At 43.7% G+C, this 21,767-nt stretch overlaps 1 protein-coding gene across 1 annotated transcript in view; it reads left to right on the forward strand.

Annotated features, from left to right (window-relative positions):
* The window catches only part of TRIO (trio Rho guanine nucleotide exchange factor), a 188,563-nt gene extending 167,539 nt beyond the window's left edge, over window positions 1-21,024 (forward strand). The window contains exons 36-47 of the mRNA XM_012642750.1: window positions 1,636-1,784; window positions 2,939-3,005; window positions 4,434-4,537; window positions 6,494-6,563; window positions 8,584-8,673; window positions 9,239-9,331; window positions 10,079-10,129; window positions 10,352-10,429; window positions 11,377-11,568; window positions 13,750-13,927; window positions 17,006-17,775; window positions 20,573-21,024. Coding sequence (XP_012498204.1) covers window positions 1,636-1,784; window positions 2,939-3,005; window positions 4,434-4,537; window positions 6,494-6,563; window positions 8,584-8,673; window positions 9,239-9,331; window positions 10,079-10,129; window positions 10,352-10,429; window positions 11,377-11,568; window positions 13,750-13,927; window positions 17,006-17,775; window positions 20,573-20,800 — 2,070 coding nt within the window. The 3' untranslated portion in view covers window positions 20,801-21,024. The remainder of the gene's footprint in view (window positions 1-1,635; window positions 1,785-2,938; window positions 3,006-4,433; window positions 4,538-6,493; window positions 6,564-8,583; window positions 8,674-9,238; window positions 9,332-10,078; window positions 10,130-10,351; window positions 10,430-11,376; window positions 11,569-13,749; window positions 13,928-17,005; window positions 17,776-20,572) is intronic.
* The last annotated feature ends 743 nt before the right edge of the window (window positions 21,025-21,767 follow it).

The raw sequence follows: 21,767 nt of genomic DNA on the forward strand, positions 1-21,767 counted from the left end.
AACCATGATTGCCTCCCCGTCAGGGCATCTGCACCCTCTTGGGTTGCCTCTCTTGATCAGGGCAGGTCAGATCGGAGCACAGGCAGCCAGAGGGGCCTGAGACTCCTTTGTTTTGGGTCCACACAGACGTTCCACTGGTTGTGGAAGACAGGTCCCCAAGGGCACTGATGAAGTCCATGGCTTCACCTCTTTGCTCGCTCCTGGAGCCTTTGTTTCCTTTCTGTCTTCTCGTTGTTCAAGTGAACAGAATTCAATCTAACGAGTTTCAGCTGTCCAGACAGGCGACAGGGCCCAGTGTTTGCTCCTTGCTCTCCCTCGGGGCTCCTGTCAGAGACATGCCTGAACTGACACATGAATCAAGCTCTGCTACTTGACAGCCAAACCTTTGCTTCCAATAAAGGTCAGTAGCGAAGCAGTGCAATTTATGGATCAAACTGTGCTCCTTAACTAAATGTCCTGTTTCTCAAAAATAAGAGCAGCAGTTGGTGTGTTTTTGTACAGCTTTGTGGGTTTTGTTTAGCAAGGTTGGGTGTACAGACTTCATGTCCTCAAAGCGCTGCTTCGTGATGAAGTGAGATTCAGTCTGTTACTGTAAAGGGGAGAAAATAGGAAAAGTATCAGAGATTTTAATTTATTAATATCACATGTATTAGGTGTTAAGTATTAAGTGTTCTTGCATTTTGTATTATGCTGTTTATCCAAAGATAAGTTAATCACTTGTTTCCAGTGCAGTCATTTTTATATATCCAGCTAGACATTTGGAAATTTCAAAAGAACTAACTCCTAGGGGCTTTGTGAATCCAGGTAAAGCCACAAAATTAATATGTACCAGTCAGAAAGTAATTGCTAATCACTGTCACATTCATCCAGGGAGAGAAGTCATCAATATTCAACTCATAGATTTACTGAACCCGTGCAAAAATTCGTGTGAGGTTCTACAGGGGATATAACAATAAAAAACAATCACCTGCAGAAGCTAAAGTCCAGTGGGGGAGAGAGAGTCCTGGAGAAGTAGTTGAGACCAGCATGATTCCTACTTCCTATAGAAGGGATAGAGTGGAAGCTGTGAGATAGAGATTAATTTTAGCTGGATGATCTGTGTACATGTAAGTATGAGTCAAGGCTTCGTGGATAATCAAGAGCAAACCAAATTTGTTTAAACTATAGATTGCTGATACTGCTACATAGCCCACCAACAAGGAATGTGGGCGCCATGTCCAGGGGCCAGGATGGCCTGACCCACACGCTTCTGAACTGCTCATGCTTTCATTTGGCAGGAATATAACCAAAAAGAAAATTGCTAGATTTGAAATACGTGATATATCCAAAAATGAATACAGTGCTCTGATGTAAGTATATCATTTCTAATTATGTGATAACAAGGAAGAGGATATGTATATAAATTCACTATTCTTCTCATTCTAACTTTCCTCTTTTACCCAGCTCCTCTGACTCCATTTTTTTTTTTATTAATAGTAGGGTTTTTTGTATTTAAAATACTCTCTCATTTCGCAAGCATAAAGATTTTATAATTTTACAAACACATCTTCTGACTTGGGAGAATTTCCTATCCTAATTTCAAGCTATCATGCACGGTAGGCAGTAAGCATTGCCGATTATCTAAATCTCTTCCAGGCCCTGGAGGATCGACCAAGCTCACTCCTTGTGGACCAGGGAGACAGTAGCAGCCCTTCCTTCAACCCCTCGGACAACTCCCTTCTCTCTTCCTCCTCGCCCATTGATGAGATGGAAGAAAGGAAATCCAGCTCCTTGAAGAGAAGGCAGTAAGACAGAAGTATTCTCATTCTCATTGTTCTCTGGCTTCCCTCCTGTCTTTGTCACCTTCAGAAACATGACTGGGATTCGTCTCTGAATTAGTGCAGTGGGAGCTCCAGGGTCTCTGGTGGAGTAATTGTACGTATGTGTGTAGAGGACCCAGAACCTCAGAGGGGTGTAGTAAGCCACAGCTGCAGTTTCTGTTGTCTTATTCTTATGTTATACTTTATAACAATGATCTAGACAAAGATACCTTCTGCCACTCACAGTGAGGAACTCCTATGCTTTTTATTGTACATATAGTCGTGAAAGAAAAAGAAGGTAACATAAAATTAGAACTAGTCCCCAAAACTTGAATATATTTTGAACATACCTTAGTGGTAGTGTTTCTCAACTCTAGTAAAGCAGCTCATGGTAAAAGAGTCCTGAAAAATGTTACAAAAGGTTTAAAGTTGCCTTTGGAGAATAGGATAAACTATAAGCTACATGAAGGCAGAGACTTGGTTTTATCCAGTGTTGTGTCCCAGCAGCTGAGGCTGGGCACACGTTAACACTGATTCCCTCCCAAAAGGTGCCAGGATGATGTTGGCCAAATGAATGAATGAACAACAAATGAATGAACCTTTTCAGGCCAGTTGAGGTTGTTTGCTATACTGATAAAGTGATTATCTTCCATTATCTAAGTGGCTCTAAACAGTTACTAAACCTTACAAACAAAAACACGAGTGATGTGATCAAATCCAATGCTTTAAACATCTGAGTTAAAAATTGTTCTTACATGTCCAATAAAGCTTTAAATGACTTAATCTTTATTTTTTTTAAAGCTGCTTCCTTTAGTGTCATGGCTTTATAAAAAGGTTACATCTAAGCTTCTCTTTCCTGTCCGTATATGCGATCAGAATCCTGTAGGGTGAATTCACCCTGATTGCACTATGCCCGTGTGCCTAAGTGTCTCTTGACCTCCGGAGCTCTCATGGGTCACCCACTTAAACCTGTAAGTGATTTGGGACACTCAAGAATTTAAGATCCAGTTGTGCAAATTTGATATATTACTGTTCAGTCCCAGAAGGAGTCTATCCTGACAGGAGCAACGGTGCAAAAGAATTCATTTAGAAAACAAAGAGTTTGGATTATAAACACTATTTTTTCTCTCTCTTTTCAGCTATGTTTTGCAAGAATTAGTGGAGACGGAGCGTGACTATGTACGGGACCTTGGCTATGTGGTTGAGGTGTGTATTTTCAGAGGTTTAATAACCTAGTATTAGCCCTAAGAGTTGTCCAAAGAGCTGTCATTTTCGACACTTTAACACTGATTCCCTCTCAAAAGCTTTACAAACAGTTTTGAAAAAAAAAGCAACAAAGTATTTCTGAAAAATAAGAGCCAATTAACCATCTGTATCAGTTGTAATGCTGCTTTTTTGCATCATACTACATCTTGACATAATCTTTTTTTTTAACAATTAAGTTTTTAAACAAATATATCCAATTGTTTATTAGACAGGAGTCTTACCTTTCTTTCACAGAGTGGGTATCACAGAAATGAAAACATAGTGGTCAAAAGCATTCAGCATAGCTCAGCTGTGGATTCACTTCCGTCCTGAATCCACCCAAGTTCAGAGCTTGGCCTGTGGCTGTACCAAGTCACGTACTTAAAGTTTTGCACAGAATGTGTCACTATTTTCACTGACCTGAAGTTGCTGGGCACTGTGCAGCCATAGGATGACTACTACATTTTGTACAGCATCAAGAGCTGTTTCTAGGCTAATCCCTGCCAGTAAGTTCAAGACACAATCATATTAATAAATTCAACTCATCAAAAAGCTATTTTTATAATATAAATTTCATCATTTATTCCTTCAGCTTTGCAAATATATATAGGAGAATACTTTTGGGGTGCATATCTTGTTAAAAGTCACAGCTATTACAGTTAATTGGATAACATAAAAGATTTAACATACTTGATTTGTCTATAGTCATTGTTAATAAGTAACTTGAATACTTAAGAGGTTCTTGTACAGGCTGAATTAAATAGAAGTTTTAAACCACATTTTAGCAACATACTTAATCAACTTTTGTGAAAAAATCAATGTATAAGGAGAATACTGTTAAATCCTTATTTAACAGTTTACATAGTCCTAGCTACTCAGGAGGCTGAGGTGGAAGGATCCCTTGAGCCCAAGAGTTTGAGGCTGCAGTGAGCTGTGATCATGCCACTGCGCTATAGCCAGGCAACAGAGCAAGACCCTAATCCAAAAAGAAAAGGAAATCTTTCTGTTTATATGAGATACATGCTGAAAACAGAGGAAATATGATTCTGATCAAATATTAATATTTACTGTGTACGAGCTGATAAGATTATTTATTTTAATGAAACCATTTACATTTATTTAAACTTCAGTTCCTTAAAAGAATTTTGATCTGTGAATGCTAAACAGTTCAGGGAGAGAAAATGACAGTCAATGAATGTAACGGTATATTTCAAGTACTAGTTAAGCATACTGTTCATATAACGTTTCTTGTTTGTTTTTTTAAATAAAAAATTGGTTACAAGAAAGTGCCTGTGTCAATTTTGTCCTTGGTGACTACTAATCAATAAGCCATTAGTTGACTCAAACACATTCCATGAAATAAACTTAATTTTAAACATTCAATTGTAGGGCTACATGGCACTTATGAAAGAAGATGGAGTTCCTGATGACATGAAAGGAAAAGACAAGATTGTGTTTGGCAACATCCATCAGATTTATGACTGGCACAGAGAGTACGTAAACACGTGTCATGCTGTGTGGTGTGCAAAGCCTCAGCACATGCTAAACCGCACCAGGCCAGGCCCGCGGTAAAGGAGATTTATTCTTTTCCTTTTATTACTTGTGTAGCCTCCTGGAGGGAGCCGGTGCAAAGGAAATACTGATGAACTGAGGAGTTCTGTAGTAGCATTTCAGTGCACGGGGCAGAGGCTCTTCCACATGCTGGTCCTGACCTTGAGCTATTTGCCTCACCTCATGTGCCTCCATTCCTCATCTGCCCACCTGCATCACAACATCACCCACCTCATGGGGTTGTTGGGAAGAATGACTGAGTTAATACTTGTAAAAGCACTTAGAACAACGTCTACATGTAGTAAGCCTCAATAAGTGCTTCTGATCAGAATTGCAGCCATCTTTAGAATAAATACAAGTTATTATTAAAGGATTTTGAAGACATTAATTTGTCCAACTCAGTTTTAATGGAAAAAATAGACTCGGTTGCCCATGAAATTCAAATTTGATCACAGTACCTTGCCCACAGCTATGCTAATGATGAGGGGACCCACATGGGGGCTGGTGCACGACACACCCATCCCTTTGGGCTACCTCGCTTGTAATTTTAAAAATCCTTCATCACCTGAGGATTGCTTCTGGCAGCCACTGCTATTACAGTAGAGTGTTCCAGCTGCACTGTCTGCTCCCTTACCTGGGTGGGCCTCCTGCTCTCCTGTCGTGATGCACCTTGCTGCTCCCACTGCCCAGAGCCTTCTGTCATCACCTCCAGAGCCCTGCCCTTGCCCTAAAGCTCAGCTCAGTGCTCACTTCTCCATCAGGCCTGGACGTTCCAGTCAGACATGATCTCCCCCTGCAGACAGATGGGAATGTGCTCTTTAAACTATAAAATTCTATGCAGATAAGAGGAGGAATTCCCATGGGATTTATCAAGTAATGTTTTATTATTTATGTACTTATTTTTCCTAATAGAATGTAAAACCTTTTAACCCAGGTACCGTCTTTATTTTCATATCCCCTGCAATGTCTAATTTAGTTGAATTCACAGATAAATGTTTGGTCAAATTTAGAAACAGCATTCCAGTTTATAGTGAAACCAATTTAAAAAGGGATATCTGGTACCATTTAATGTTCTACTCCCAAAGCTGGTTTTTAAGGATGTGGAGGGAAGGGGGAAATGACACAGTGTTCCTGGGATAATCAGAGAAATTGCATCCAGAAATGTCTGCTACAGTGTCTGCAGAGCTGGAGGATAGGAAATCCCTTAACACAACATTAATTGGCCTGGTGGTTTGCAGGTTAATAAAATACCAAATACGAATACATATAAGTGGTGATTAAGGTAGACATACATCTTAAAGACAACTGCAGCCCAGAAGAAATGAAGAGCAATTGCCCTGCTATTTTGTTACTGTGATTGTACCTAACTCTAATCTTAAAGGGAGCTAATATTTACAACCTAGACATTGATTTTGATATTTGAGGAAACTTCATAAAGCTGGCACAGGTAACATATTTAGTATTTTATGTCTGTTGTCCAATTTGAGCCTCTAAAAATTATCGTAGAATGAATATGAAACTCAGAGGTATAAAGACCAAGTTTTCAGAAATAAAAAATGACCAATTGCTTTGAAACATTTTATTTTTCACTCTGTATTCATCCCAGGACATTAGCACTTGTGTCCTTGAAAAAAATGAGACAAAAATGCTTGTTGTCCAAAGGCAAGGAAGATTGCCAGTCAAGAGATGCTCCCATCCTGCCTTATCTTCCAAAACTGTGTGTCCCTTTTTGTTTCATAGCCTGATCAGATGTTTTCTGTGTATGTTAATATTTGTTAAGCATATATTTTTCACTTCCCAACTGCTCATGTGAAAGCAAACTATTTTGAAAATGTAAACCTAAATCTGAAATTAGAAGGCCAAATTGGAGATGATTCTGATATTCTCTTTCCTATCAGCTTTTTTTTAGGAGAGTTAGAGAAGTGCCTTGAAGATCCGGAAAAACTAGGATCCCTTTTTGTTAAACACGTAAGTACAATAGCATTGTTTATATTCTGTTCTGATGTTGTCATCTTTAGTCGTTGGTGTGTCAGATTAAGGAAGAACTCACTTATACTTTACAAGAGTACATAGGCATACAATCAAACTGTACAGTGTTAGTGAATTAGAATTAAAATCTCTTTTTTTATATGACAATTATCTGCTTTCCTGGTTACTTGGCCCCAGCTGGCTATTTGGCTAAAAGCAGTACATGTTGGTCAGAGGGGACCAAGGCCAAGCCTGAAGCAGTAACGTTTGGGGGTGTCTATGGGCAGACAAGTATTTGGTGAAGATGTATGTATACCTGCAGTGGGTTTAACATAAGACCCAAATATGCATGTATATCTAAAATAAATATATTAGCATTTAAGTTTTCTAGTTGGGTTTCCCTCCCCAGGAAAAAAAAAAAATCACCATTTTTTTTTAAAAAGTTAGTAACAAGAGTTTTTTTATTTTTTGCATATCTTGTTAGTGTCTGAATTGATGAAATTTTCGTATTAGCTAGATTTTTGTATCTGCTTTTGCATTCAACCTATTGTGATATGTTTTTTTGGTTAAAGTATACCAAAAAAAAATTCCATCGTGACATAGATGTATAGTTAGAAAGGGACAAAGTATTTTAATAGCCTTTTCAGAGAATTTTAGATAGTTTTTTTAGATACTATACCAAAACTTGACAAGTGATAATTTCTTAAAGGTTAGTTGCAACATGGAATCTGAAAACCTACCTGTGAACTTCTCCCACTGCGACATTAAATCCATTGAACTGTCTTGAACTTCGAGGCTCTTTCAGCCACGCAGTCTTACACCCTCATGCATCCGTCAATGGAAGACAACAGTTCACTTAAGCAACCTCTGACTTCCAGCGGTTGACACATTTCGTTACACAGTATCCAAAAATCAGACTTTTTAACATCACCATCCATCTTCTCAGAAAAGTCTTTAAGTATTGTCAATTTCACGGTGGCAGATAGATGCATGTTTTCCAAGATTCTAAATTTTTGCTTGAAAGCTGGAATTTTCATCCTGAACAAATACTGCCAGTTGTCTGCCTTGAAATGACAGGCTGATTTCGTTCATGTTCAAGAAAGTGTCTACCAGATACCAAAGCATAAATAATTACTGTTTGTTTCCATCATTCTTTCAAGTAAAAATGGTGGTCCATAAAAAAGCATTTAGGTCGCCTACAACTTGATCACAGAATTGCTTTTTCTCGACTCAAGACAATGTATTCAGCAGAAATATTATGTGGACTTCCATCTTGTCACAAGAATGTTTAAAAAGTATATACTCAATGGTTGAATTTTAAGAAAATGAACAATTTTTCTTACTTCATCAAGGACATTCTTAAACGAAACTGGCATTTTTTTAATTGCAAATTTGCGGCAGTGAAGAATATGTGCTGAGGTGCCAGCAGTTTCACCCACCATTGGCTTTGCACATTACTGCAGATGTCAGCACAATGAAAAAGGCAGATGACATCTTAGTGTTGTTTTGAAAATAGTTCTGAACTAATGGAGCCACTGAAAGGCCTCAGAGACCTCCAGGGGTCTGCGCACCACCCACTTTGAGGATTGCTAGATTTAAGGGAAGGCGCATTGTCTATTTCTTTCCCCCTGCCTTCAGGATTTGAGATTAATGAGCTTTTCCTCCTCTACTAAAAATAGCCAGGCTTACTAGGACTGGCCAGAGTTTGGAGGGATGGGAGTAATTCTTCGTTTAATAGTAAGAAGTGTATTCTTTTGCTGCCTCTGGTATTTGCTGTATTTGGTACTAAAGTGAATGCAGGGTTTGGTGTATGTGAAGGAGCAATACCGAAGGACTGTTTTTGGAGCCAAAGACAGAAGACTGATGTCATGAAGCTAGAATGTGCTCCCGAGAGATTTAGAAAAATAGCTTGGTTTTAAGAGAATTTCCTTTATGAATGTGCTGAAATATGCATGTGCTCTTCTATTCTAATTGAACTTCCGATCGTTTTAACCCACGTATTTGCCTTTTTCATTCCTAGGAGAGAAGGTTGCACATGTACATAGTTTATTGTCAAAATAAACCAAAGTCTGAGCACATTGTCTCAGAATACATTGATACCTTTTTCGAGGTAAGACGAAGATAGAAACAAAGTATTTCTGAATCTTTTCTTCCAATTGATTTCCAAAAATGCAAGTATTATTGGTTTCCCAGGAGACTAAGCGGTTCTCAGAAAATTAGCCTGAGTGATAAGAATTCTGAGCTTATATTTCTTTCCTGTAAATCAGAGAAATGGGTATGAATTCAGTCTATGGTGGTACCACCTGGCATTCAGAAGACTGGAGCAGTTGTTAAAGGTTTTTATTAGTGTTAAACTTAGGTCTCATTACAAATTCAGAATAATTCTCGATCTAAACTTTTAGCCTAAAAATAACATATATGTTTATATGAGTAAAAGAAAGCAATTGAAAAAAATCCCTTGAGCTTGAATGAGTACTTTGAAAAACAGCTTAGAAAGGTTAAAGTGTAAACCTTGGAAATCTTTGCACTAGTTAGTTTTAGTGCAAAGTGGCTTTTATTTCTTACTACTTTTACTGACGATGTTGTAGTTAAGCTGTTCTGACAATTACAAGGACTAAAAAAGTGCCCTTTAATGAACATCACTTTAGACCTTTTTTTCTCCTTTAAAACCACAGGATTTAAAGCAGCGCCTTGGCCACAGGTTGCAACTCACAGATTTGTTGATCAAACCAGTGCAGAGAATTATGAAATATCAGCTGTTACTAAAGGTGAGGAGATTGGAGGTACAAACTTTAGTGTCAGAAGTTAGTTTGGTGAGAGGACAGGACTCAGAGTGAGAAGGAAGGTAAGGAAGTCATTTGTATAAGAAATATGAAGCAATCTTGTTACTTCTCATTTTAAATATTTCAAGGTAGAGTTTTTAAAATTTAATAAAACATCTTATACTATTTTCTCCATTTTTTTTTTACATCAAGTTCTGAATCAAAATGTCAGTAAAAGTGAACTTTTTTCCCCCACCGCAGACCTTGGAATGCTAAGGATTTTTCTTCAGCTCTGTCAACCTTAAATATTTTCTAAGCTTCTTGGAGCCTCGGATAAAAGTCAATGTTTAGTCCCTCTGTATTCCTCTCCACTGGCTTGGGACTAGCCCTTGATTGATATAAATTCTTCAGCACAACGAAAGGCAGAGCCACATATTTTTCCATGATAAAAGCGACTTCTTAAATGTATGGGGTTCCTTCGTGTAGGAAACGTAGTTCCTGGACATAAAGAGGGACAAGAGCTTGTCTTGGCTTGAACAGGAACCATTAGATAGATCTGGTCTGACTTTCTGTACCGCAGCTTGAAATCCACATAAGGGGACACCTTCTCACCGTGTCTTACCGAGAGAATAACGTGAGAAAATGGAACTAAAGCACTGAACCCAGTGCCTGGCACAGCATGAGTGATCAAAAAGGTTAGCAGCTGTTGCCCTCATCACCATCATCACGTCCTCCTCTCCTTTTCCCTTGCAGGACTTCCTCAAATATTCCAAAAAGGCCAGCCTGGATACATCAGAATTAGAGGTACTCGCATCACTGGCTACGCCCACCCAAATCCCTGCCGGGCTCTTCTCCTAATCCCGAGTGTCTCCAAGCAGGAAGGCCTGGCCCTGGGAGGGTGTCTCTCCGGCGCGTCTGGGTTGCTCTCTGCACTTCTAGAGGGTGGGAGGGCAAGGAACTGGGTTAGCACATCAGATCTTCCCTAGAGGAGCTTGAACTTTCACTCTGCTCTCTTCCTGCCCGCAGAGAGCCGTGGAAGTCATGTGCATAGTACCACGGCGGTGCAACGACATGATGAACGTGGGGCGGCTGCAAGGATTCGATGTAATGTGGCTCTTGCTCTTTAAAAGGGTCCTCTGCCTTCCATCCCTTTCTTCTGTCTTGGATCACTTCTCTCCGCATGTAGAAAGCTGATTCTTTTTGCTTGGTTTTCTGCCTTATCTCACTTTAACCCGATTGATATTTTCTTTCAACTTTTTTTTTTTTTTTTGATGCATTTGATTTGCTTTTTTGGGACCTTCCTCTGCTCTGCTCAAAGCCTCGTGGCAGAAACAAGCAGGACTGTGCTTTGTCTCTTGGGCCCTCTACTGTTGTAAGAGCTTTCCCCTGTATTTAAAACCGTAATAGCTACGGATATAGTAGGACCCGGGAGCTTGACTTTAGAGTCACTGTGTTCCTTGTTAGTCCAACATACTTTTGTATGGGTTGCCAGACTACTCATATTATATATTACCTATTATGTGTCCTAAAGGTGAATCCAGAACCAGAATCTCTTTTTTTAATCTGACTATTGAGTAAGGAGATGGGAGGTTTTACTCTTCTTGCCTACTGTGTTGCCAGGGTTTAAAGTTCTAGTGCTGAGGTTCTCACTCTTCAGCACGGATAGAATCGCCTGGAGGGCTCTGAGACAGATTCTTACACATGTCTGATTTGTTCCTGCCGAGTGATGCTGTGGCCACTGGTCCAGAGACCACACCTTGAGAACGGCCGCTCTAGTGTGAACTACACATTTTTAAGATCCCAGCATTAGCCTCTGATTGTAACTGAGAACAGAGGTTTAGACAGAGGTTGACAAGAATTTTATTTAGATAACTATTCTGTTTGGGGCTAAGCACACGTGACGGTAAAAGAAAAAAATTTTTAAGCTCTATAAATTAATAGAAGAAAAATACATTATTCTGTGGGAAGAAATGTATAGAAAAGAGAACTTCAGATAACTTAAAAAGAATGTTTTTTTCTCCTCTTCCTTTGCCCCCTTTTTCTTGTTTTAGGGTAAAATTGTTGCCCAGGGTAAACTGCTCTTGCAGGACACGTTCTTGGTCACAGATCAAGATGCAGGGCTTCTGCCTCGATGTAAAGAGAGGCGCATTTTCCTCTTTGAGCAGATCGTCATATTCAGTGAACCACTTGATAAAAAAAAGGGCTTCTCCATGCCAGGATTCCTGTTTAAAAACAGTATCAAGGTAACATGTTTTGTATATGTTTTCTCAAACACCAGCACACATACCTGTCATGCTCATAAACTCTTTCCTTTTTAATGGTGACATATACTGATGCTTGGTTTATTAAGTATTTAGAGAATTTTCTAGTCCATTTCAGAACCTTTAATTCACCCCATCCCTCTTTCTACTTTCTGTGTTCTTGAGTGGCTGATGTCTTGCACACACCTCAGTGTGACTGCAGCCACTCATTTTCACCATGACAAGAAGACCTCACCTTGAATAGTGTTCACGCACCACCTTCTCTGTGACCATGGAAAACTTGTTTAAATTGGGGGGCACAGATTTGGAGTATTGCTCTATAGCCAGAGAAAATAGCTAACTGAGTGTCATCTTCTTTTCCTCCATTCAACAAGGAGTTACTGAGCTGTCAGTGTGAGGCGTGAGTGCTCCAGGAACGGCCCAGACAGATGCCTTCTCTGCCTTGGTGTCGCTTGTCCTCTGATGGGATAAATAAGCAGACAAAGAAAACAATTGCAAATGGCCCTAAATTCTGTAAAGGGGACAAACCAAGGGTGAGGTAGAGGAAAGACTGAGGTCCCAGCAGAAGATCCCTGAGAGATGCATGTGTCCCCCTCCCCCAGTTCCTTTTGCCCTAAGCCACCAGCTCAGTGAGGGACAGGGAACCTCTCAGACCCTCCACAACCTGCAGGCCTCATGGCATACGGGCAGGACATTGCACCCTATCCCATCTGGCTTCCCGCTTAGGCTTCTGTTGGCTGTCTCCAACAGCCTCCCTGCACCTGAGCCTGGTAAGGCTCTGTCCATGGGCACAGCCCTTAAGCTGGGGGTCTCCTGCCCACCACTACCTAGGAAGGCTTCAGAGGCCTCTGCATGAAGCTGGGCTGTGGGCCCTTCCATCTCACACCACCTTCCCACCCCTCCCTCTGAGGCCACGTCAGGCACAGGCCCTCCATGCGCTTCACTACACCTGCACGTTCATCACCTGAACTATACATCCATCACCTGAACTGCATCATCATCCGAACTGCATCCATCAGTCACCTGAACTGCATCCATCTCCTGAACTATGTCCATCTCCTGAACTGCATCCATCAATCCCCAGAACTACATCCATCAGCACCTGAACTGCATCCATCTCCTGAACTACATCCATCAATCCCCAGAACTACATCCATCAGTCACCTGAACTGCATCCATCTCTTGAACTTCCCACCCATTCTTTTCACAAGTCTCTTGACAGAAAAATCACTCCACAACCACAGGAATTCTCTATACATTTTTTCTTACATATTCTGCTGCTTCTATAAAGTTACTGGATGTGTTTTAATCATGATATCATGTATACTTTTATAACACAGGTTTTACTGAAAATTGGGATTTTTTAATGGTGTCATTTTATTCCCTGGAAAGTGAGTGAAGGATGAACACTGGGTCATCATAGAGGGGTTTTGGAAACAGGTAATCTCAGGCCCACATTTCTAGTTAATTGTTCAAGCTGTTAGTTCAAACTATTAGTTAAACTCCTGATAATCCCCATGTACCTGAGTTAAAAGACACATGGAAAGGCTTCACAATAATGTTTTCTGAGGAAGTAAAAACGGAAGCTCTATCAAAAAGTGATTGTTTAAGTTTTGATGTAGGATGAACTTCACTTTGCATTTTGGCCAGTGGGGATAAATATGCTTTGATCCTTTTATTGTGGTAAAGTACACATAACATAAAATCTACTATCTTAATCATATTCAAATGTATGTCTAGCTCAGTGGTATTAGATACATTCACATCATTATGCAACCATTACCATCATTCATTTCCAGAACTCTCCATCATACAAAACTGAAACTCTGCACCCATTAAATATTAACTCCCCAGTCCCCTCTCTCCACAGCCCCTGGCAACCCCCATTCTACTTTTTGTCTCTATGAATTTGACTATTCTAGGGACCTCACATCCATGGAATCATACAGCATCTTTTTTTGTGACTGGCATATTTCACTTAGCATAATGTCCTTAGGGTTCATCCATGTTGTAGCATGTGTTGGAATTTCCCTCCTGATTAAGGAGGAATAATATTCCATTGTGTGCATATACCACATTTTGCTTATCAGTTCATCAGCAGATGGACACTTGGGTTGCTTCCACCTCTTAGTTATTGTGAATAATGCTTGAATTTTTTTTAAGGTGAGTTGCCTTTGCCTGGAGGAAAATGTGGAAAATGACCCCTGTAAATTTGCTCTGACATCAAGGACAGGCGACGTGGTAGAGACCTTCATTTTGCATTCGTCCAGTCCAAGTGTCCGGCAGACATGGATTCATGAAATCAACCAAATTTTAGAAAACCAGCGCAATTTTTTAAATGGTAATGTATGCTCTGTTACTAGATACGTATTTCCTTTCCCTAACGGACACGTTTTATTTTTCTTCTCTCTTCCATTACATATTCATAGTGATGACTGAACTTAGCACTTCCCGCACACCAAGTGCCATCTGTATATTGCTCTATTTCGCCTTCACAGCCACCTTGTGTGGCAAGCACTGTCGTCCTCACCTGTCGTGGCCCATTTCTAGGGGCCAAGGAATGAACACAGAGACAAAGAGACACAGACACACACAAAGACGGTACAAGACTGCAGCAAACTTTCTTGCTGTAGTTTCTTTATGTATAACACAGCCTGTTTGGCAACTGTCCCACCGTAATTTCTTTGTTCCCACACTGTCCCGACTCAACGCGTCCCTGTTCCTTGTTGTTTCGTCTCCGGCGAGCAGATGTTTGCATCTAAACTCCCTAGCCCCTCCTGTTAGCAGGGTTAGGGCGCCCTGGACTTGCGTGCGAGGCCAAGGCATGTTCTTGAGAAAAACAACAAGGAATCGTTCCCAGACAAAGTGTCCTCTACACTCGCCACTTGCCAAGGCAGAGTGAGTTAGTAATTTGCCCAAAGTCCCACAAGTTGTTGGTGGCAGAGTCAGGATTTGAAGCAGCCGTGTGGCTCTCAGCATGTGCCCTGCACAGAATGTGCACGAGGGCCCTATCCTAGGAGGAAGAATGTGCAAGAAGGACATAAGGCAGATGGAAGTGGCCAAAGATGTTGGAGACATTCACAAGTATATTGCATACCCACACCTCCCTTCGCCATTAAAATATGAGAGCGTTTTATCCTTCCCAACTTCCATTACTTGAGTGATTATAGAGGAGCCACAAACACAAAAGGGAGCAGCCACACTGCTCTTACATTGCCTCGCAATAGGCGTGACATCTCTTTGAGACCACTGGCTTCTACTCTGGTTTTAATGTGATCAGTGAAGAACTTTGAGAATTCAGTCAGAAGTATTATGTTCATTGAATCTGCCTTTTCTGTGCCCTTTTCTTCATATTATGCATCTCTGTGCTCAATTCCAGTAGGATGTTGTAATGTTCTCTGTCACAAGAAAACCACCTCCACATCTTGCATGACATTCCAGAGCCAGGAACGTAGGCACTCATTGAAAATGTAAAGTCCATGGCATTTTTGGTCCAAGTGGAATCAGCTGCCTGGGTGTTAACTCCGGGTTTCTATCGAGCTTGCAAGCTGATAATTGTTTACATTTGCAGTTAGAATTGGATGGATGGGGCGGGAGGCGGATAGTTCCTGTGGAGGTAGAAGGTTGAGCTCCTGTGGCTATGAGAGAATGTGGGTCTCTTTAAATGCGTTGTTCTTAAGTGGTGCATTAAATACCAGTTGGTGGCTTGGGAATCGGTATATCTCTAAACTTTTACCATTGTCTTTAAAATAAAACAAACTGCTCCCAAACTGCAAGCATGATTAGGCTTTGGTATTATCATTTACTTGGCACTCAGTCTTGTCAATAATCATACCCTGCCATCCCCAACCCCCATACCTGTCTGGCATGTTAGGAATCAGGCCACAGAGCTCTGCTCCTGCCTACCCACCACCCTCCCCAAATCCGTGGAAAAATTGTCTTCCATGAAACTTAAGAAGCGGGGGGCATACAGCAGGAGGTGAGTGGCAGGTGAGCCAGCAAAGCTTCAAGCTTCATCTGTATTTACAGCCGTTCCCCATCATTGGCATCACCGCCTGAGCTCCACTCTCCATGGAAAAATTGTCTTGTATGAAACTGGTCCCTGGTGCCAGAAAGGTCGGGGGACCTCTGATCATACCTGTTCCAGAGGATTAAAGGAAATCCGAATGAAGGGAGTGGGAGCTCTGGACGTGTCCTTCTCTTTCTGGCTCTACCCTTACTCCTGTGAGAGGCCAAGGCAACATGGAGATTGTTGACTGCCTCTGGCTACAGGGTACTTTCCCACATATGCCCGCTGCTGGGGTGGGGGCAGTGGCTATCTGATTATGGTATTTCTCAACTTCAATAATTTGTGTTAGTGTTTCCATATGTCTTATTTGACATGATTCCTGTGCTCCAGATTATGTGAGAAAGCTAAATCACTAAAGTCAGAGATGGGACAGCAAGGGGCCTTGCGGAGGTCCTTTAACACATTAACTGCCATGTGAGTTGTATTTAACTCATGCTAGTTTTGAGCCCAGGGCCTGTGAAGCATACCTAACTCATACATCTCTTCACTTTGGAAGCCACAAGAACTATTTTTCAAGTTGCATATAACTCATGCAAGAAAACAATAAAAAATAACAAATTTTTCATTAAATTAGGAGGATCATTTTGTTTTTGAAGTTTTTATTCTGTTTTCGTAATAAAACACCGTGGCCCCAGGGAAAACTTTTTTCTTCTGTGGCAGTCAATGTGTTAACTTCCCTTGTCTGGTTTATTCAACCTACAAAAGAGAGGTGGTCTATAAAACTACCTCTGAGTATGGTAGCCAAGGGGTTACTTAACTCCCGGCCTGTTTCTTCTTGGACTAACTACTCCCCGGTTTAATGAAGTCTTTGGAGAAAGTGGCACTAACCTCTCCCACAGTGGGAGCCAGCTGGTGCTGCAGGCAGCCCCAGGTGACTCTGCCCTAGCGCGGCTCTGGTCTGCCCACTGATGCTGGCCATTTTCTGAGGTGCTCTGGGTGGATGCGACTCCTCTCTCTTTGTGGGATGCAGAGGCTCTGCTGGCCTGCTCTTGGGGAACTGAAGTGTCACACCCGCAGGCCCCTCACTCCGCACTTCTGCCTGCTGTCTGTGGACTGGTTACACTGCCGCCATCAAGTCGCTTTAACTTCTTAGTAAACAGGAGAGTAGCACATTGCTCACTCCTTTACTGATGGATGGTGCCAGTCTGTGGCCTCCAGATGTGTGGGCTGTAGAAAGATCCTGGTCACCGCACGCGGGCTGTCTCGATTACTTACCTGTGACCAGCCCACGGCACATCTGAGCCCAGGGCTCCTTTAGATCGCCTCGTGTTCCTTTTCCCTTTGCCCCGCCGTGTGCCTTTCCTCCGTGCCCTGACCAGTCTCCTCTGCTGTGTCTTGCTTGTTTTACAGCCTTGACATCGCCGATCGAGTACCAGAGGAACCACAGCGGGGGCGGCAGCGGGGGCGGAGGGGGCGGGGGCGGCGGCGGGGCCCCCAGCAGCGGAGGCGGCCACGGCGGCGGCCCCAGCAGCGGTGGCACCAGCGGTGGCCCCAGCTCGAGCAGGAGCAGGCCCTCCCGGATCCCCCAGCCTGTCCGACACCACCCCCCTGTGCTGGTCTCCTCTGCAGCCTCGAGCCAGGCAGAGGCAGACAAGATGTCAGGTATGTGCACCCCCGGCCCCTCACTGCCTCCCCCCGGCGGCAGCCTGGCCTCGGAGGCCGGCCTCAGCCAGCCCAGCAGGCCGCCCCCCAGCGGAGACGCCGAAGGGCCCGAGCGAGGAGCCGAGCCCATCCCCAAGATGAAGGTGATGGACAGCCCCCGGAAGTCGGGCCAGGACGCGGGCGCCAAGGACGCGCGGGGGAGCCCGGGCTCCCTGCCCCTGGGGAAGCCCAGGTCCGGGGCCGTGTCGCCTCTGAACTCTCCGCTCGCCACCGCGTTCCCTTCTCCTTTCGGCAAGGAGCCCTTTCCCCCCAGCAGCCCCCTGCAAAAGGGGGGCTCCTTCTGGAGCTCCATCCCCGCCTCCCCCGCCAGCCGGCCCGGCTCCTTCACCTTCCCGGGGGACAGCGACTCCCTCCAGCGCCAGACGCACCGCCACGCGGCCCCCGGCAAGGACACGGACCGCATGAGCACGTGCTCGTCGGCCAGCGAGCAGTCCGTGCAGTCCACCCAGAGCAACGGGGTAAGCGCGCCCCACCGCCTCCGCCCCGCCAGCTCTTCTAAACCTCCTGTGTCGCCGTCGCTGTCCTCGTACTAACTCCGGCTCTCCAGCGCTGCTGCCGCAGTAATCACCTCCTCCCGCGCCGCGGCGACGCTCTCGGCTCTACTAACTCGCTCCTTGCTTTGTCCGTGTCTCCTTGATGAGGGAAAGCAGATCGTTAACCTTCTGAATGCAGCACCTTTAAAGCTTTCGGTTTTCCAGCCACCAAATATCCTGGAACTTCCTTTTCGGTTCCTGCCTTCCTCTCGCACATTTTTTGGGGGGAGCAGCCTTTCCCGTTCTCTACCTCTTATTTCAGTTGAAATCTGTACACTTTAAGCTTTTTGCTCATCGCTTGGTTTTGCTCTTTTATGCCTCATATATTATATTGTCTTTGCGGCATTTTTGACTCATTTGCTGGAAAAACAAATCCCTCAAGAAACTTCCAACAGCAACTCAAAGCAAACAAAGCTGAAAAAATGGGGGGAAGGAATCTATCCAGTGGGAATATTTTACTTCACCCCAAGATCCGCTCTGGAAGAGAGAGAGACTGCTCTGGGCACCTGCATCGTGGCTCCTGCAGGTGGCGGTGCAGCGGAGCCCCGGGAGGAGCAGTGCCCTGCATGGCCAGCAGGGGCGCAGCGTGGGCAGGGGCGTCTCGCCTCTAGGCTGGCCAGAGTCACTTTACCCTGCACTCACTTGTGTTCTCAAGCAGAAGGGTTGCTACGATGGGTTTCTCCCCATTTCGTGGCTTCCTCACTGTCTACCCACCTGTTCCTACGGGGCACGTGCCTGGCCCCTAACACTTTCCTGAAGGCATGCATGAGTGAATAGAACTGTTCTAACGAGTATATGTTTGATCACTTTATAAATTTTTAAATACATTTCCCTAAAAGGGATTATGTCTCTCTTTATATATATTAAAAAAAAATCTGGCTTTTGCATGTCTCTCTCTTTCCTCTGGACTTCTATTAATATCGTATTTGATTTATGTGGTCTTATTATTTCTTTCTATTTTTTGTTAACATATTTTGTTAAACTCAATTTTTGTATTTAATTGAGAAGGAAATTAACAAAATGGGTCATGATACATTTATTTACAGCTGAGTGTTATCATCAAAAATACGCGTCTGGCAGGCCTCCCAGTTAGACGGGACGTGCTCAGTGGGCAGGTTAGCGTCGGACCTGGGTTTCAGTCAGGGAAAGCGATGCAGACAACCCGTGACAAGCGGCACCTGCCAGCGCCAAGTCGAACACTCAGTATACAGACATGGCCTTACAGCTGTGACCCTCACAAAATCCGCCCGTCAGCATCTCTCAGGCTCATCCTAACCTGGACACTTCCCCATCCAGTACAAGCAGAGTTCTCAGAGTCTGCGTTTCAGAATTAATGCATCAACTGCTCCAGCGCAGGACTTCTCTGGACGTTCACACGTAGACGAGAATCATGGCCATGGCCCCAGCATGCTCCCTCTGAGACAAAGGTGTAGGATAAAGGGAGCATACGTTCCAAGAGTTTTAGGTTTGGAAAGTTGCCTTTGCTTTCTGTCTTCTTGTTCCCACTTTTTCTTATGTGGTGAGTAATCTGGAAAGAGAAATTGCTGAATAGTGGTTCAGACGAGTCACAGTGCCTTACAGAAATGCCCCAGAGGCTGGGAAGATGGCCAGAGATCCAAAGTGGGATTTGGAAATGTCCTCAAGAACCCTTAAGTATTTGGTTCAAAGGAACTGCTACCCTGCCTGGCCCCTACCCGTGTGCGCTCCTGTCCCCCTGGCAGCTCTTCAGAGCCTCCCTCCTTGCCCACATCTGTCAAGTTGTCTGTGGTTACAGCCAAATGGTTGTGCCTGACCCACAGCCCAGGCCTCTCTTCTGCCTTTAGGTGGGGCCTTCTGCAAAGTTCTGCTGAAAACAGTAGTAGAGTAGGTGTGGATCAGTCCAAACTGTGACTGTGCCAGCGGCTCTTGGTCTGGGCTTTCAGCCTGTTTTATTGGCAACAATAAAAATGCGTGCACATTGGAGACACCGTGGCCCTGCCTTTCTCTCGCAGGCCAGGTCCCTAACGTAGGCCAAGTCACTAACCTCCCACCACAAGGGGCTTATGACCACGCCCATTGGCAAGGCAGTTGTGTGAATTAAGCAAGATAGATTTCAAATGCCTGATACACAGCCTGGCATGCAGGAGGTGTTCCGAAAATACTCATACTAATAGTTATTATTACTACGGTAAGATACTCAAATTATGAGTATTAAATTATATGTATTACCAAAAGCAGCTGTGCTGAAGATGTGTTTTGTTTATATATTCTAGCAAATTCAGCTTTGTAATCTCAAAACTATTGGGTGTTGCCATGTAACTCAGCATACCAGATTACATGCTAAAGGTATAAAATTGTATAAATGAATGTGCACAGGCCAAAGCCTGACGTGTAACACACGTCACAGCGAGGGACCACAATCAAGAAGTGAGCATCCATGGGGACAGGCACAAGGAAACAGACCCCTCCTCGGCAGAGACAAGAAACAAGAGCTGAGCAGAGCTGCTGTGTCTTAGATTATCCACCGCAGGCCTAGATTCCTAGCCCTGGCCCCTGGAATTCCCAGCGGCTGGCCTGTTGGCTTCCCTGCGCTTGGCCTCGTGAGGAGAGCAGGAGAGTCTCTTCTCGCTTGTCCCCTCGGCTGGCTTCAATCTGCTCCAGCGTGTCCTTCAGCACCCAGTAGACCAGGGATGAGCGGCAGTATGGCAGGGTTGACTGATGGGTTGCATGTGCTCTGACCCAGGATCTGCCCAGGGCGTCCGAGAGCCCAGCAGAAGCCGGCACCTTTGGAGTCCTGACAGTCCACGAACATCCCACAGCGTCACCGATGGGAGCTTCTGAGAACCAGCTTCTGGGAACAAGGCACCAGATGCCATTTCCACATCTTGGTTTGATAGAGAGGACTTGTACAAGATGTAGCTCAGGAGCTGACAGGGGCCTCAGCTTTCTTCTCCTCCCCTTGGAACAGTAGGTCACTCACTAAATGAGAGCCTGACTCAAAGACTGCCATTTGTGTTTCTTCTGTTCTGTGGCTAGCACCACTCAGCGTGTGCGCCCAGGGACGGCCTCAAGGAACCAGCTTTGCTTTGTCATGGTAGTCTTGCCTCATCAACTGGGCCGCTCGACACACACTGAGTGCCTACTGCATGTCAGTCACTGACCAGAGATCAGGTGCCACCAGGGCTGCAGAATCAGGGTGGGGTAAGCATCCCCACACCAGGTCTGCTCCTGAAATTTGAGTTGAGTGGCACTGTGATGCTGTGATACACCCCCATGGCAACAGTACCTTGGGGACACTTGAATCATGCCAGCTCGCAAGAGGGCCACCCAGCAAGGGATGAGTAATGGAGACAGAGCAACCATCCCCAAGAAGAGAGTAGTAGTTGGTTTTACTTTTCAGTGGTTCCACCATCTTCATTTTGAAGGGAAAAGAGGTAGAAATGGTTAGATATGTCAGCAACTGAGCATGATTCTGGAATATGTGTTTTCAATGAGTGTTTTGTCTAGAAGATTTAGGGACTTCTCCATTATCTGATGCATCAGTGAGACAAAGGGCAACTCTTTGCAGCTTTTAAATTTAATACCTTAAACAAAAGAGCATGATATTCGCTGTGACATTGCTTTTTTGGGGTTAGGAATAACCCAACATACTGTCGACGTGAGGACTAAGGTGTTCCCGTGAGCATGCAAGGAAGATCAGATTGATAATATCAAGCCCCCAAAAGTAAAGTGTCATTATTGTGGTGACTTTATTTTAGATTGTCCCTAAATTGCTTTCTAGAGAAATCTTATTTTCAATTCTTGAAAAAGATGCACAAAGTTAGCTTGTATGAAGGAAATTTAAGTGTCTCTGTGCCTGTCTGGGGAGCCCTGCACTGGGTCATGGTACACAGCGATGCGTGATTTTACATGATTAGGTCTCATTTCAGTTCCCTTCC

Source organism: Propithecus coquereli, unplaced genomic scaffold (genome assembly GCF_000956105.1).
Source record: "Propithecus coquereli isolate 6110/MARCELLA unplaced genomic scaffold, Pcoq_1.0 Scaffold100, whole genome shotgun sequence".
NCBI classification, from domain to species: Eukaryota; Metazoa; Chordata; class Mammalia; order Primates; family Indriidae; genus Propithecus; species Propithecus coquereli.